The following is a 15631-nucleotide window of genomic DNA, read 5'->3' on the forward strand; positions in this document are numbered from 1 at the left end:
TAGAGACTGGAAACATTTTAATGCCATCTTCCCTGGAAAGTTGCACAAAAGCAGGTCTGATCATGGATGGAGTGCCTGCCCATGCTAATAAAATGAACAAAGATCATTTCTTGAGCAGGCACCATCCCAGGAGAGCAGTTCATTGAGTTAGTTGGGATTATTTTGTTATATCCTGCTGGAATGGTCATTTATTTATATCTATTATTAGAATTACTCTTGGAACTTGAATTAGTGGACCGCATGCATTTGTAACTGATCAGGGAAGCACGTTGCAAGCCCAGTGATATGCACTCCATGTAAAAACAGGGATGTTGCTTTTCTTGAGGAGAGCAAGATGCTAAACTGTATTTTTAAAAAGCTGTTCTTGGTGTGGCCACAGTTGCACCAAGTCCTTAAAGATTCCTGAAACTGGCATGCCAGGTTAATGGTTGAAGAAATCAGCACATGGCCACCCAACGCAAGTTCTAGCACTCTTTTATTTTTAAATTCTGTCCTTTGACGCCGTGGTTCCTCTTGTTGTGATTCCAGGGAGCTGTTCGATATATTGCCTGGGTAAAGAGCCTTTTTAATTTTTCAATAATATGGTTTGGGTTCAAAACTTCTGGCTATGTAAATTCAAAGAATAGTGTTTATTGACCCCCTAAAAAAATCAGACTTGTTCTCTCTCCAAACCTACAGGAAGGCTTATCTATATCCAGCTCAATCTATGCCCTGTTGTGGGATCAGTAACACTAAGTAGTGGAAAGAGTGACGGGCTGTAGGCATGATGGCTTCATCAGCCTCGATCATTTTCGATGGGTACAGACCACGTCACACTCCTTGAGTCACTCAAAGTTGCTTACATAACCACTGTCACTGTATTTGGTGCATCTGAAGGATAATACCTTCCAGCTAGGTCTTTTGGGCATAAAGTGACAGAAGTATGATGGCTTCTTTTCCTCTTTCTAGATCTGATGTTTTGACATGGCTTCCTGCATCCGTGCTGTTTGTGGGTATCATTTATGCTGGTTCCAGAGCATTGTCCAGACTGGTAAGTGTTAGAGGTTTTAGGGGGACAGCCCTTTGTCTTTTGCCCCTTTTCCTTTTAACATATTGTGCCCTGGATCAATAGGGGACAAAGCATCAGCTTTAATAATGGTATAGCTAGATCAGACAACAAGTCTTGGACCTGAGGCCAACACGGGGTCTTTTACCCCCCTCCCTAAATTGAAGATGAGCAGATAACGGAATGGCCAACTTGTTTTATAAGGTGGAGATGCGGGAAGAAAGAGTAGCGACATTTGTGGAGCCTGCCATAGAGGGGGCCAGCCTGATCTGCTTCAATTCAAGCCACCCTCAGACGCAGGCAGAGAGGGTTTCTCCTGCTTCTTGCTTCTAGGGAACCGTAACCTTGCCCATTGGTAATGTGGCCCCAGGGCATACTGGGTTCAGTCGTGGATGTGCTTGTACATGCCTGGCACAGAGTTAACAGCCAGTAACATGGGGATGCTAGTGAAACAAGTGTTCATTCTATCCTCCCCCCCATCCCCCCCAGGACTGAGTTCCTCAAAGGTGTGAACTGTGAAAAACAAACTTCTTCCAGTTACATTATATAGAACTCCAACATTTTTGTTATTTTGCCATCAAAAGAGAATCCATTAAGACCACCATTGACCAGAGACTCAGAACACGACTTAGAAATCAGTAATGGTAATAATGCTTCTTCCCGTTTTGTACCCTACTCACTGTTTTTTATCAGAAAATGATTGTGTTCCTATTTTTGGAAAAATGCAAAATTTGCAAAACAATGTCAAGTTGGTTGTTATGTTGGTCCCTTAAGTCTCAGATATGAAAACAGTAACAACAAGCAAGCAAGATCTGCTTAATTGGATAACAATATTACGGTATTGTTAGGACAACTCCAAAGTTGCAGAGTAGCAGTTGAGAATTAATAGCAATAATTTCTAAATGAAATCATCATTTTTCTTTCATGCTTTATAAGTGTAAGTAGACGGGATGATGTGTGCAGTGGGGGAGAAACGTCCTGGGTGGGCCTAGGAAATGACCCACCGTGCCTGCTGGTGCACAGCCAGAGCAGAAGGCTTGCGCTGGCTTTCAGCTGCCTCTTCGTGATTCTGTCAGGCTCCTGAGTCTGCTGCCTCACTTTACAGCCTGTGACCTGCAGAGGGTGCTCCCTCTCCTACAGCAGGGAAGAGCATTTGATTAAAAAAAAAAAAAAAGTGTTGAGGGGTTTAAATATCTATTATGTTGCTTTGTACACCTGAAACTAATAAAAATAAATAAATTTAAAAAAAAAACAAAACCAAAACCAATGTGTTGTCCAAAGGCTTTTAAAGTTTTTAATAGGATCTGGGTAGTTATGGATGCCAGAATTTTATTATTGTTGTGCTAATAACAACAATATTTTTTGTATGTACAGTGCTGTTTCATATGTTTCCAGAGTGATTTTTTTCCCTATATCTTTGTATGTGATTCTCATAGTTACCTGAGAGGTAAGGCAGATGTTCATCACCTGACAGAAGAAGGAACTCAAGTGTGGAAAATCTTGGTCATCTGCCTCTGGTTCCAGATAGTTGCAGCTCCTCTGACCTTTTGCCTTTTCAGATGTGCTCGTTAGGTCCAATGCATATAGATTGTAGAATGAGTCCAGGGTATAGCAGTCATGCATAACTTCACTCTTTTGGGTGCGTTAGAAATCTCACAAACTGGTCTAAATCAAAGGGAAATTCATTGGTTCATATAACCGAAAAGCCAGAGGGGTAATAGCTGCTTCAGGCAACGCTTGATCCAGAGGTTCCAGTGACATACTCAGAATCCAGTTTCTCTCTCTCTGTCTTTGCCCCATTTCGTAGCCAGGCTCTCCCGTCATGGGTCTTATTGACTCCAGACTCACATCCTCCATATTTTAAGTCTAATAGAAAGATAGCTCCTGCATGAGTCCCAAGATTCACTCTGATTGTGTCAGTTAGGGCTACTGCCCATCCCAGGTCTGAAAGCTAATCAGGAGGATGGAATTATGCTGATTGGCAGACTCTGGATCATGGCCTCCCTGAACCAGTCACTGTGGCTGAAGCGACTCAGTACTATGTAGCCTGCCCTCGTACAGGATCCCTACCTGGATCCCACGGACTCAGAGAAGGTATGGCAGATCCTCTATATTGGAGTGCTTTACCAAAAGAAGGGATAAGGATATTAGGTGGTCAAAACCCCCTCAAAAGTCCATTGTAAATGTCAGTCTAGAACATTCTCAGGCAAATGGGGAGTTCTGTAACCCAGAACACTGCTTCTGGAGGTGAGATCCACAGGCGGTGCCAGTCTGTGAGCTCTGTGTTACCTGTCCGCAGGAGATTGTGCCAGAATATGCATCAACTTCGGCATTGAACACACTGTTTAGTTGAGCTGGCTTTTTTTTTCACAGCAATACTTTTTGTAGAAGGAAGCAATGCATTGATTTACATTCTGACTGCTTATCTTCTTGAGGACCAGCACTTTGAGTGGCATTGACCTAGAGCACAGCCTTCTTTGATACACAAAAAGAAGCTGCCACAATTCAAACTCTGAGCAAAGGGAAACAGCCAAAAACCCAAACATACCCAGTTAGGGAAAGAGGAGGAAAGAAAGCAGACACACATTGTTCTTAGGTGAAATAACTTAACCCAGCATCTTTTCTTTATTTTCGAGTTTTTTTGTTTTCACATAGTTGCTTAAAAATTCACAAAGTGGATTAAACATGAGGCACTCATACAGCTTGTGTTAGATAGAAAACAGGCAGCTATGTGCTGGCGCCACGCTGTCAGTTTAATGAATCCATGAGGAATTGGGGGGAAAGTGCTCAGTTAAAAATCTGTGGGTGTATTGTTATGCAAAACACTTTCTAGGTAGCTCTGCTCTGTGAAGGCCTCCTTTCTCTGACTAAGACTTTAAAGCTGTTTTCCTGATGAGCAACCCCTGAGAGGAAGCTCGTTTAACTCTGCAAAGGCTCTGTGGGGACAGATCTTTATTGGTTTTTCCACCTCAAACTCACAACCAAGTGATATACAGAGTTAAGGGAAAGAGATTCTTTTGTGGCTCTCCATTCAGCAAATATTTATTGGGGATCTACTATGTGCTGGGGGCTTGACAAATAAATCTCTGTTCCTGACCTTGAGAAACTTCGGGGGGAGTCAGTGAGAGATACACAGCTCACTATTGGAACAGCCACCATGAATGTTCCTTTGCTGGACACTTCCCATTGCCAACCTTCATGACAGATGAAGTCAGACTTAATTACTCCCATTTACAGATGAGGAAATTGGGATGCAAATTATTTGACCAAGATCAATAACTCGTAAATGTTAAAGCAGAGACACAAACCCAAGCTTGTCAACTATGCAGTTCATCTGCAAAGCTTACCGTTTCCTCCCCACATCACACCCACCAAAGGAGATCAGCCCCTCAGGACTGAGCGAGGCGGAGGGGACAGAGCCATGTAGTTGCTTTCCCTTCTACTCAGGCTAGTTGGGTCTGCTTCTCCAGCTTTTTTACACTGAATATGGTCACAGCCATGGCGACTCTGATGGCGTGAGGGCCAGTCTTTGGACTGACAGTGCTATGTTGACTGGTCATTATTACTCTTGTCATAATTTCCTGGCCAGAAGCCTTCTCGGCTAGACAGGATTACCTCAAAGTCGGTGAGTGTTTAGAACAGATGTGCAAATGCATACATTAGTCAACTTGCCTGTGAGAGGTCATCCTGGTGTTGGTGATTTGGCGGCCCAAACCATGCTGTTTTCTTGCTTGGGGAAACCAGGGTCAGCAGTTGGAGAGACTCTGCAAATCTAAGTTAAGGCATCTTGACAGGTCTGGACTTGGTTTTTTACCCAGCTCTTTGATCTTGGTCCTTCCCTAATTGCTTGTCAGGGTTTCTGTCTTGCATGAGCACAACATTCACTCAACACTTGGGGTGGAGATTGGATGGGGGTGTTGGTGAGGAAACACACATGGATAATTAGACCCATGTGGAGTAAGTTACTCAGCTAAGCACATTGGAGCCCTTGGGTCCCCTCCCCCTTGTTTGGCTCCAATATCATGTAAAGGAACTTGGATCCACAAAGGAAAAGAGCGTAAATATTGACATAGAATGGAGAGTCTTCCTCTAGTGTTCCCTGATACTGCTGATTGGAGGCAGCTCTCCTCTTTCACATTTTCTCATCAGAGCCAATCAGAATCCAACTGCAAGGATTCATTGTTGAGATGTGGGCTCTCTGGCAAAATGCTAAAGCCCTCCTCTGGATTTTAGTTATCTTCTTGCTCTTTCTAAAGATGTTCTTTATAACCCTTATAAAATGACAATTAAATAGAGCTCCGAGGGAAAACTTCACAACATTGGACTTAGCAATGAGTTCTTGGATATGACACCAGAGACATATGCAGCAAAAGAAAAAACAGACAAATTGGACTTCATCAAAATGAAAAACTTTGGTGCATCAAAAGACACTATCAACAGAGTAAAACAGCAGCCCAAGGATAGGAGAAAATATTTGCAAATCATTTATCTGATAAGGGATTAATATCCAGAACATACAGAAAATAGCAAAACCCAAACAACGTGGGCAAAGGACATAAATAAACATTTCTCCAAACAAGGTATACAAATGGTCAATAAACCCATGAAGATGCAAATCAAAACCATAATGAGATATCACTTCACACCCGTTAGGTTGTCAATTATCAAAAATACAGAAAATAACAAGTGTTGGTGAGGATGTGGAGAAATCGGAAGCCTTGTGCATTGCTTTTAGGAAAGTAAAGTGGTGCGTCTGCTGTGGAAAACAGTATGGCAGAGCCTCAAAAAATTAAAAATAGAATTACCATAGGATTCAACAATTCCTCTTCCGAGGAATTAAAAAAATTGAATTCAGAAACTTGAACAGATATCTGTGTACCCATGTAAATAGCAGCATTATTCACAATAGCCGAAATGTGGAAGTGGAGGGACAGCGCCCCAGAGAGCAGTTTCTAGGCTCTTGGCCTCACTTGGAAAGGTGCTGGCTCCGGCAGTAGATGGCTGTCAGCTGTGGCTAATTGACCATCAGCTGTAACCAGTGAGCCAATTAGCCACTGATATAACTGCCACGGCTGTGCTGGTTGGTGGGGTGGTGGGTTGGTTGACAGGCAGAGAAGCGGACAGCAGGTTGCAGGTCGTGTGGCTCCAGCCTCCAGTGAGACTATAGTGGTATAACTCCCCTATCTATGGCTCCGTGGGTGTTCCTTTTTGGCCTCACCATGTCCTGTGTTCTTATGCGGGGAGTGGAACCAAAGACCCCACAGGCTGCCCCGCACGACAAATGGCGCAGCGAGCAGGGTCTCCCACATGACAGGAAGTGACCCAGGTATCTTATCAGTGGATGAATGGATAAACAAACTGTGGTATATGCACACATGGAATGTTATTCAGCCTTAAAGAGGAAGGAAATTCTGACACATGCTGCAGCATAGATGAACTATGAGGACATTGTGTTAAGTGAAATAAGCCAGTCACAAAAGGACAACTACTCTATGATTCCACTTTTATGAGATACCTAGAGAAGTCAGACTCACAGAGACAGAAAGTGGAATGGTGCTTTCCAGAGACTATGAGAAGGGGAGAATGGGGAGTTAGTATTTAATGGGTATGGAGTTTCAATTTTGCAAGATGAAAAATTTCTGGACATAGATGGTGGTGATGGTTGCACAACAGTGTAAGTGTACTTAATGCCCCAGAACACTTAAAAATGGCTAAAATAGTGAATTTCATGTGTATTTTACCCCAATTTAAAATATATATTTATTTCTAAACACCCTGAGCTCCAGTAGAGGTTTTTCTCGAATATTCTATGAAGAGAAGAGGATCCTAATGTTCTCCCACTTGCCTTGCTCAGAACTCCTTTGGGTGCTGTGTGAGATGCATGTTTAGTTTCACCGAATTTCTTTCTATGCACTGGAGTGAAAAGTGTGAGAGGAGCTGCCATTCACTGAAAGCAGGCCAGTCTGCCCTCAGTTCTAGCCCGTGCGTTTATGTTCCCACGTGGGCAAGCTGGAGAACTGATGCCACCCCTTACGCCTTTGCTACTCCCCTGCACCTCGCCACGCCGGAGGAGCTCCTGGTATTTTCAGATGTCTATTTTTCATATAGCAAGGCCCCTACATGGGTAAAGCTATTTTATGTGATGCACAAAGGAAGGACTGAAATGGCCTCCACACTTGGACTGGAGATCCACTGGGAAAGAGGGGAGTCTGGTCCTCTGCCCTCAAGGAGTTTGCTATCTAATGACAAAATAATAAAATTAATGTAAATAAGCACTTAAATTTACTTCCTGCTAATCAGTTTGTAAATGGGTTCATTTATACACACATGTACACCTGTATAAAGACCTCATCACTCTCCAAAAAGGACATGTGGTGGCTTAAAAAAATAAACGTGATTAAAATAAGATAAAACATTTTTTTATGAATAGAATTTTAAAAGAAATCTTGGTAAAGCGTAACAGAAAAAGAACTAGGTGAGCCCACAGAGAGACTTAGCACATAGAAATTTATGCCATAATACCTTACAAAATAAATATCATTTGGCCTTGAATTTGGCCCTCGGCTTTCTGTAGCCAAATAAAAAAAGTTAACAAGACTCAGTGCTTATAAGATAAGATCGGGGCCATTGCTGAAGAAAAGCAAAGCTCTTCCTTGCTCTCAGATCCCGAGTCCTCATAAAGGTAGACAGGGCCACTTTGGGGTGGGGGGGTCTTCAGTAAAATCTTTATAACAAACACAACAGTAGCTGAGTTTCTAGAATTCTTAATGCGTGTTTAAGGCATGACGACATAGCACAGCTCAGTAGGAGTTTTTCTCTGGGGCTAAAACCACTGCTGTCTAGTTTTCTGGCTCCCTTCACAGGTGGGCAGACTGCCTTTAGGCTGTCCTCTAGGAACATTATTTCTGGCATGAACGATTTTGATAAAAATTGGGCAGCCAAAGTTCAAAGATATATTCTTTGGCAAGCGCCTGGAGTACAGTTAATCTATATTATAGATTAAGGCTATGCCAACACATTTAAAAATCACCCAAAAAGAAGGTAGGATTGACATTCTTTTATAAAAATTAAGAAGCTGACCCAGAACTCTTGCGTCAATAAGGAAGTCACCCACATGTCTGCAGAGTGACCCAAGGCCACACTTGTAGGCAGGGTCACAATTTTCCATAGCAAACTGTTCTAAGTCAGTTCTAACACCTGAACAAATAATAATCAAGGCTTCAAAATTGAAGTCTGGGAAGTATGGGAATAATGACAATTTTTAAGTAATAATTACCCATTTCTCTTTACAGCCAGAGAAAAATTTCCAGTGGTACATGGATGAAATGCTGAATTTTCAGCTAACAGACTGTAAGAATAAATAAGTTGCAAGTTGTGCCCCTAAGCAACTAAGTGAACTGGCCTGCAGTGTAGGTGAATTTGGTCAATTACATTTGGGTCAAAAAATGATTATTTGGGCTTTATGGTAATCTTGGGTCATTTTTCCTGATGAAAGATGGCCATTCCTACAGTCGTGACAATGTGGAAGACATGCGTATTTTTCTGTTCTCTTTGGCAGTAAGCAAGTATCTAGAGCATCCAATTATTAAGAGGCAGGTTAAAAGAAGAACAAGAATATATCCCTTTATTTTTCTCGTCTGTATAATGGGGATGCTAATAGTATTTACTTCATAGAGTTATTAAGAAGATTAAATATATAAAGCATTTAGAACAGTGTTTGGCATATAGTAAGTATTAAATAAATCTTAACTCTTGCTGTTACTGTCTCATTTCTCAAAGTTTTGATCTGATCTGACAAAAGTTGAGTCCTGCTGGCCCTCACTCCATAAAGATAACAAAGGGCTGGTTTTCTAAAATAATCAATTACTAGCGGGTCTCCTGAACTATTAGTGTAGATCAGACTGGGACTCGTGCACAGTTAGAGGCCAAGGAAAAATCAGTAATTAAATGTTTCCACTGCCTTAATATTGTTTTTGATAGATTTCTATGGAGGCTGATATAGTCAATTGTAGAATTACTGTTTCTAAAGCCTGATAAATTCTCAGTAGAAAAAAGTGGCTTGAGAAATTCAGATTTAAATTTTTAAAAGTAGAAATGGAAATATGCCTTTGAAAAATGGCATAGAGGGGCGACCGGATGGCTCAGTTGGTTAGAACGGAAGGTTGCTGGTTCAATTCCCACATGGAATGGTGGGCTCTGCCCCCTGGACTTGAAAAAACGGCAACTGGACTTGGAGCTGAGCTGCGCCCTCCACAACTAGATTGAAGGACAACGACTTGGAGCTGATGGGCCCTGGAGAAACACACTGTTCCCCAATATTCCCCAATTAAAAAAATATATATATATATATACATACATATACATATATATGTATGTATATTAAAAAGAAATGGCACAGAGTTTTTACTCTGTGTTCATCCATTTTAGATCATCATTTTAGACCAATTTTATTACTGGAGGAAGCAAACTGGCAGGACTTGGAACACATCGGTCATAGTGAACTTCAGACAGCTGTAGGTCCAGGAAATTTACTCTGGGGGGCTTGACCTAATTTGGGTATTATAACATCGAGGCTAGGAGCATGGACTTGGCAGCTAGACAGGCCTGGACTAGAGTCGTGGCTCTTCCTGAACTTGCTATGAGCACTCCAGTAAGTTGCCACATCTTAGCTTCGGTTTCCTCGTCTATAAATCAATGTAATATCATCCACTAATACAATTGTTGGGAGGAGCTTTAAATAAGAGAATGCAATTAAAATTATTAGCCCAGTGCTTAATATATTATTGGTTGCTATTATTAGTGTACTTTAAAATCAATTTTATACGTGTAGATAGATCCTTTTCCAGAATCTGTATCTAATCAGAGTAGGACTAAGGGAGATTGAGAAATCTGTCCACAGTTTATAAAATTGAGAGAATTAAGCCTCCTTGAGGTCTAGGGTTAGGGTCTAGAATTCTATAATCTCAGTCTTAAACCTGATCTCCTTACTGATTTCATAGTCAAGGAGGGAAAAGCATTTTAAATAAGGTCCTAATTTTAAATAAGTAAGATCCAGGTTTCCTTTTTATATTCACTTTCATGTGTTACATGATTAACCTGTCCAAGATTTTCTTTGCTATCTTCTCAAGCCAAGAACTAGAAGGTCAAGGACCATGTTTGCAAATGGGTCTACTGGATAAAACCAGGTTTTTTTTTGTGTGTGTGTGTGTGTGTGTGTGTTTTTAATCTCTAATAATCTTAAAACACATAAAATATTTCAAAATATAAAATGTTTTGAATAAAAAGAGGAATGAAAAGTACAAAAACAAGCACAAAATATTTCAAATCAAGTTTGATTTTAAAAGGGAAAAAAACAGCCTGAGTTGAACTGTTAATGAAAGATAAAAGTAGAAAATATTTTAAAAAGGCAAGAACTCTAAAAGAAATAAAACGGTGCAAGTTAGAACAAAATGCTCAAATAGGTCAATGCTATGAAGTTATAAAAGTATTAAAAATAAGGTAAAGATATATCCTCTAAAGAGAGAAAAACTGAATCCATCTGGAAGTCAGTGAGCAGCATGATTTTTAAGCGGGTCCTCTAAGCTGGAACAATTTCTCAGCTCAGGGTCCTTGTGGTGACCACTGAAGGTCAGCTTGGTACCAGGTAACACTGAACCTTTGGAGCAGTGCTCGTGAACCACTCATCTAGGCCCTTTACCTACGTTATTTCTGTTTTCCACCCACCAATAGCTCCAGGTCATAGGTATGTGTACTTCCTACTACAGAGCAGTTAACGAAAGTTTGGATGAGTGCCCTGCTCCACTGGCAGATGGTAGGGCTGAGGCCTGAACCAGTCTGATGCCAAACCCATACATATTCTTTACCTTTTTCTGCCTTCCAGGAAACATCATTATCATCATCAACAAAGAAATAGCAAAATCCCACGCCCATTAACCCTTCTCCCTCACCTTGTCAAGACTGTCAAATTAGGAGACACTGTGGTTCTTAGCAACAGCCCCGCAATAGTCAATACGCAGTGGGTCCTATGTATCTTAATAACACAGGAGTGTCATACATGTATGTGACACCCATTTTTGGGGTGCAAAGTTGATTCCAGTCATTCCAGTATTTACCTCAGTTCAGTCTCCTATTTCCTGAATGTGGTTGCTCTTCATCGCCACTACCAACTTCAGGCCACCATCTTATCCTTACTTGTCTTCGTTTCCTGCGGCTGTTGTGACAAATGACACCATACGTGGGTGGTTTAAAACAATACAAATGTATTCTCTCCAAGGTCTGGAGGCCAGAAGTCCAAAATTAGCATCCCTGGGCTGAAATCAAGGTGTGTCAGCAGGGCTGCACTCCCTCCAGAGGCTCTAAGAAGGATATGTTCCTTGCTTTTTCCACCTTCTGGTGGCTGCTGGCATTCCTTGATTTGTGGCCACGTCACTCTCATCTTTATCTCTGTGGTCACATCGCCTCCTCTCTGTGTCTGTCAAATCTCTGCCTTTCCCTTATAAATACATGTGTTTGCATTTAGAGCGCGCCTGGATAATCCAAGGTAAATGTCCCGTCTCAAGATTGTCAACTTAGTCATGTTTGCAAAGACCCCTTTTTGCTATGTACGGTGACATTCATAGGTTCAGGGATTAGAGCACAGCTGTTGGTGTTTTTCTTTTTTTGGAGGGAAGCAATTTTTCAGTCTACCATTCTACCACACCCCTAGACTTTTGCAACTGTCTCTGCCGCCTGTCCTCTACCCAGCAGCCCAAGTTCCTTTAAACTCACAGATCAAATCACGTCTCTGTCTGCTTTAACTTCAGTGGCTCCTATGGCCTTTGGCACAGCCCTGATTCTTTGGCATGGCCTGTGATTTCCTCTCCATCTTCCTCTCCCTAACTGCTCCCTTCCATGTTATATTCCACCCTGCTCAATTTCCCCCAGTTCCCAGAGGAGCCAGGTTCACTCTCTTCTCTGGGCTGTTGTGTGTTCCTCTGCCTGCAACACTCTCTATCCCCTTTGTTTTTATTTGGCCCACTCGAGTTCATCATTCTCTTCTCATTTAGATGTTGAACTCTTCACTTCCTCCAAGAAGGCTTCCTCTCCCACAATGGTAGCATGTGCCTTTCTGTGGGTTCCACCAAAGCTCTTACCTCGATAGGGACAGTCTCCCTATCATGTGACCTTGTTCACAGGATGTGTTTCCTGCACCTGGCACAGTGCCTGACACATAGTAAGTGCTTAATAAATTTGTGTTGATGAGAATACCTGTAGGAGGGGAACTTCTACACCCACCCTACCAAGCATAATACTACCACTGAGAGCACTAATCTATGCAGAAGAATTGTTGCTGGAGAGGATTATACATGTGAATGCCAGAAGTTCCCACGAATCTTTATTTTTAAGCAGAAATCAAGAATCATGTAATTATGAGATCAAAGAAAATATTTTCATGCTTATTGTTCTGCTTTCTTTTAGGCCATTCCTGTGTTTCTCACTTTGCATAATGTAGCTGAAGTTATTATCTGTGGGCACCAGAAGTGTTTTCGGAAAGAGGTAAATGATTACGTAAAATGCTGGTTTCATTTCCCTTGCTTTAAATTTCAAAGACACACCTTTTGGGTTTTTTTGTGTGTGTTTTGTTTTCCTAATGGCCCAAATTAGTGTCTACCTTTTCCTGCCATCTGTTTCCAGTCAAGGCTGCCTGACAATGGTCACTAATTTCAAGAAGCATGGTTTTAACATCCCTTCAGTTCACCAATACATATGGAAATGCTTGTTGAGCTGAATGGAACACCACTCCAGGCCAGGCCTGAGCCAGGATCTCCCGATGGGCTGTGGATCTGGTGGGGGAAACATTCCCGCCCACAGCTCATGCCCACACCACGTGGACATACGTATATGGCCCAACTTTATATAGGGTGCTGGGGGCATTGGCCCACCCTGGGGACATTCCCTATTCTTCCCAGCCCCAGCTCGGCCTCACACCAGTTCGAAAAAGTGTCTTCACTCCTATGCCTCCATCCGTGAAAAGGAATGGTAACGTCTCCCAACTCATGAGAGCTGTTGGGAGAATGTAACGCAGCACATGTGTTAAGTGCTTCCAACAGCTTTTGGCACATAGTAGGTGCTCTGTACATTTTAGCTGTATTTACCAACGTTATTAGTCATGGTTTTAATGTGGTCCCTCTTTCGGGAGTTTCTTTTTTTTTTTTTCCCCCTAACATCTACCCATTTGAAATGGGTTCATACCAAAATTTTGAACTTTTAAACTAGAGAGCGGCTGGTGGGCCATTCAGGCAGCATACTTCTTACAGGTATGTAGGAGAGTGGGGCGCCCTTCCCAAGGCCACTCTGCACACCTGTGTGCCCTCTGTCATCCCTGCCTGCTGCTCAGAGGTAGCTCCATGGCATACCCTCCTTGTTCATGGGTAGTTAACCTCTCCCTCGGTGCTGGCTTATTTCCCTGAGCCCATCATCATGCTCAATGTTCTCAGTCCACCCTGGGTGGAGCAGGCCCTGGGAGACCCACTCACATCAACCCAGCTCTGAAGGTTGTGTTCATAAAACCAAAACTCGACAGGAAAGCCGGCACCCTGCTTTGCCTGTGCACCCCCTGCCCATCCCCCTCCCCTCGGTCTTGCCCTTCCCGCCACAGTGCCTGAGAGCGGATTGGCCTCCGTGCTGTCCACATCCTCATGTCTCTCTCACCTTCCACTGGCTCCTGCCTCTCCCCCACCGTTACCCTGAAATTGCTCTGGCTGAAGTCACTGGTGGCTTCATTTATGGGACTCCGTTGGTCTTTTACACCATTCGTCACCCCCTCTCCCTTTTCTTGTCTCTCTTAGCCCCCTTGACCTTCATTCCCCCTCACCACCCAGCTGGTCTCTTCCTGGGTCTCTGGCTCTTTCTTCACAGCCATCTGTCCATCTCTTTTTTTTCCTTTACCTGCCCTTCAGGGTCTCCTAGGGTCTGTCTCAGGAGCCTGTTGTTCCACACCATACACTTTCTGGACAACCTCATCCACACGCATGCCACCAACTACCTTCCATTCACTGGTGACGCCTAAGTCCCCATCTCCAGCCTAGACCTCTCCCTTGAGCTCAGATCCCCATGACCTGCTGGTCTCTGGTTCTCTGCCTGGCTGTTTCCTGAGCATCTGAAATGCAAAGGGATCAAAACGGAACTGATGTGTTTCTTTAAACCTGCTTCTCACTTGGTATTCCCAATCCTGATCATCACCTCCCAAGTCAGAGACAGCAAATGAAGGCTCACGGCCTGAAAGGGCTGGCAGGGTGTCACGGCAGGACTGACAGACGTGTTGGAGCAAAATAGCACCATAAAGGGTCACACTCTGGAGCTAGGTCACCTTGTCTCAAGCCCTGTGACCTTGGGCAACTGACCTAATTTCCCAGGGCCTCAGTGTCCTCATCTATAGCATCTAACCCAAGACTGTTAATTAACCTGTAATGGAGTGAGTAAGTTAATGCATGTAGAGAGTAGCCCTCAGAAGTTAGCTAACCTAGAATAATGTCAGGTATTTATTGTTATTTTTGGCAGTGACTTTTGAGGAGTGTGCTGACCCAGTTAGAACCCTACGATATCATTAGGACTTATCACTGGGTAGTTTGGGGACTGAAGGGGCCTGAAAAAGTGAATGCCCTGACATTAACCCGTTAGGTGTTTTCAGAGCCTTGGGGGAATGGAGCTCAGGCTTGAATGTATTGCTCATTTTTAGTCTGCATAGGTTCTGGGCTCCTTTAGTCAGAGGAGTTTAAAATAATAAAAGAAAAAAGCACCGATTCTCTCCTCTGTGGAATGGGTGAACTCATTCAGGCTCTGGATTGGTTTGCTGCCCTGTAATGGAAACCCCTAAACAGTTGCCAGATGAACATGTTACTCATGGAAGAGTTGAACTATCCCTTTCATCTGTATTCTCTCTGTTCCTATTTTTCCGCCAAACCATTGAGATGTTGCTTATGTTTAGCTCAGAATCCTTCACCCCTCCCTTCCCCCCCAGTGATGGGGGCAATTACCCAAGTGAGCCGGGTCACTTGAGTGTGTCATCCTTTCTGTACTGAAGGGATAGGGGTCCCCACCAGGGGGCAGTGGAACCAAGATTGGCATTGCCTCTGAACTCGACGAAGGCAGGTCCACAAAGATAAGAGATTGAAGGATCTAAAATGCCAGCCACAGCTTCCTACACAAACAGAATCTTTTTATTAAAACAATGCATCTGGATTATATAGTAATGTGTGAAAACTGAAGCTTGCCTTCATAGCAAACCACATGTTTCTCTTGTCAGCGCTTCCCTTTTAAACACTTCATCTGAACTGGAGTTAAAAAATTGTAGTTTGTCCTCAACTAACAAAATAATCCTTCTGAAATGTTCAGAATTAATCTGTTGCCCCGCCTGACCATTTCCCCTATCATACATAGAACAATTTATGCTTCTCCTTGCTAGCAGTGTCTTCCTGAGTACAAAGGACTAATTCCCTTAAACTGACTAATAAAAAAAGAAGCGATCAAGCTAGAGTCTGCATTAGAATGTCTTTCTTTTAGAGAGCTGTAAGTGCCAAGTTTAGATTTCCTCAATTTGCCTTTTTA

The 15631-nt window shown here is 42.8% G+C and overlaps 1 protein-coding gene across 7 annotated transcripts in view; it reads left to right on the plus strand.

The window, feature by feature from the left end:
- The window catches only part of TMEM241 (transmembrane protein 241), a 133039-nt gene that overhangs the window by 24011 nt on the left and 93397 nt on the right, over positions 1–15631 (plus strand). For 6 of the 7 annotated variants that reach the window (XR_013995284.1, XM_081078764.1, XM_081078763.1 and 3 more), the window contains exons 4-5: positions 949–1030; positions 12503–12580. Coding sequence is in view for 6 of the 7 variants with exons in the window: in XM_081078764.1 (XP_080934890.1) it covers positions 949–1030; positions 12503–12580 (160 nt within the window). In the remaining variant the exon portion in view is untranslated. The remainder of the gene's footprint in view (positions 1–948; positions 1031–12502; positions 12581–15631) is intronic. The other variant, XM_081078767.1, reaches the window with a different exon arrangement.

Source organism: Rhinolophus hipposideros (assembly GCF_964194185.1).
Source record: "Rhinolophus hipposideros genome assembly, chromosome: 17".
Taxonomy (NCBI): Eukaryota; Metazoa; Chordata; class Mammalia; order Chiroptera; family Rhinolophidae; genus Rhinolophus; species Rhinolophus hipposideros.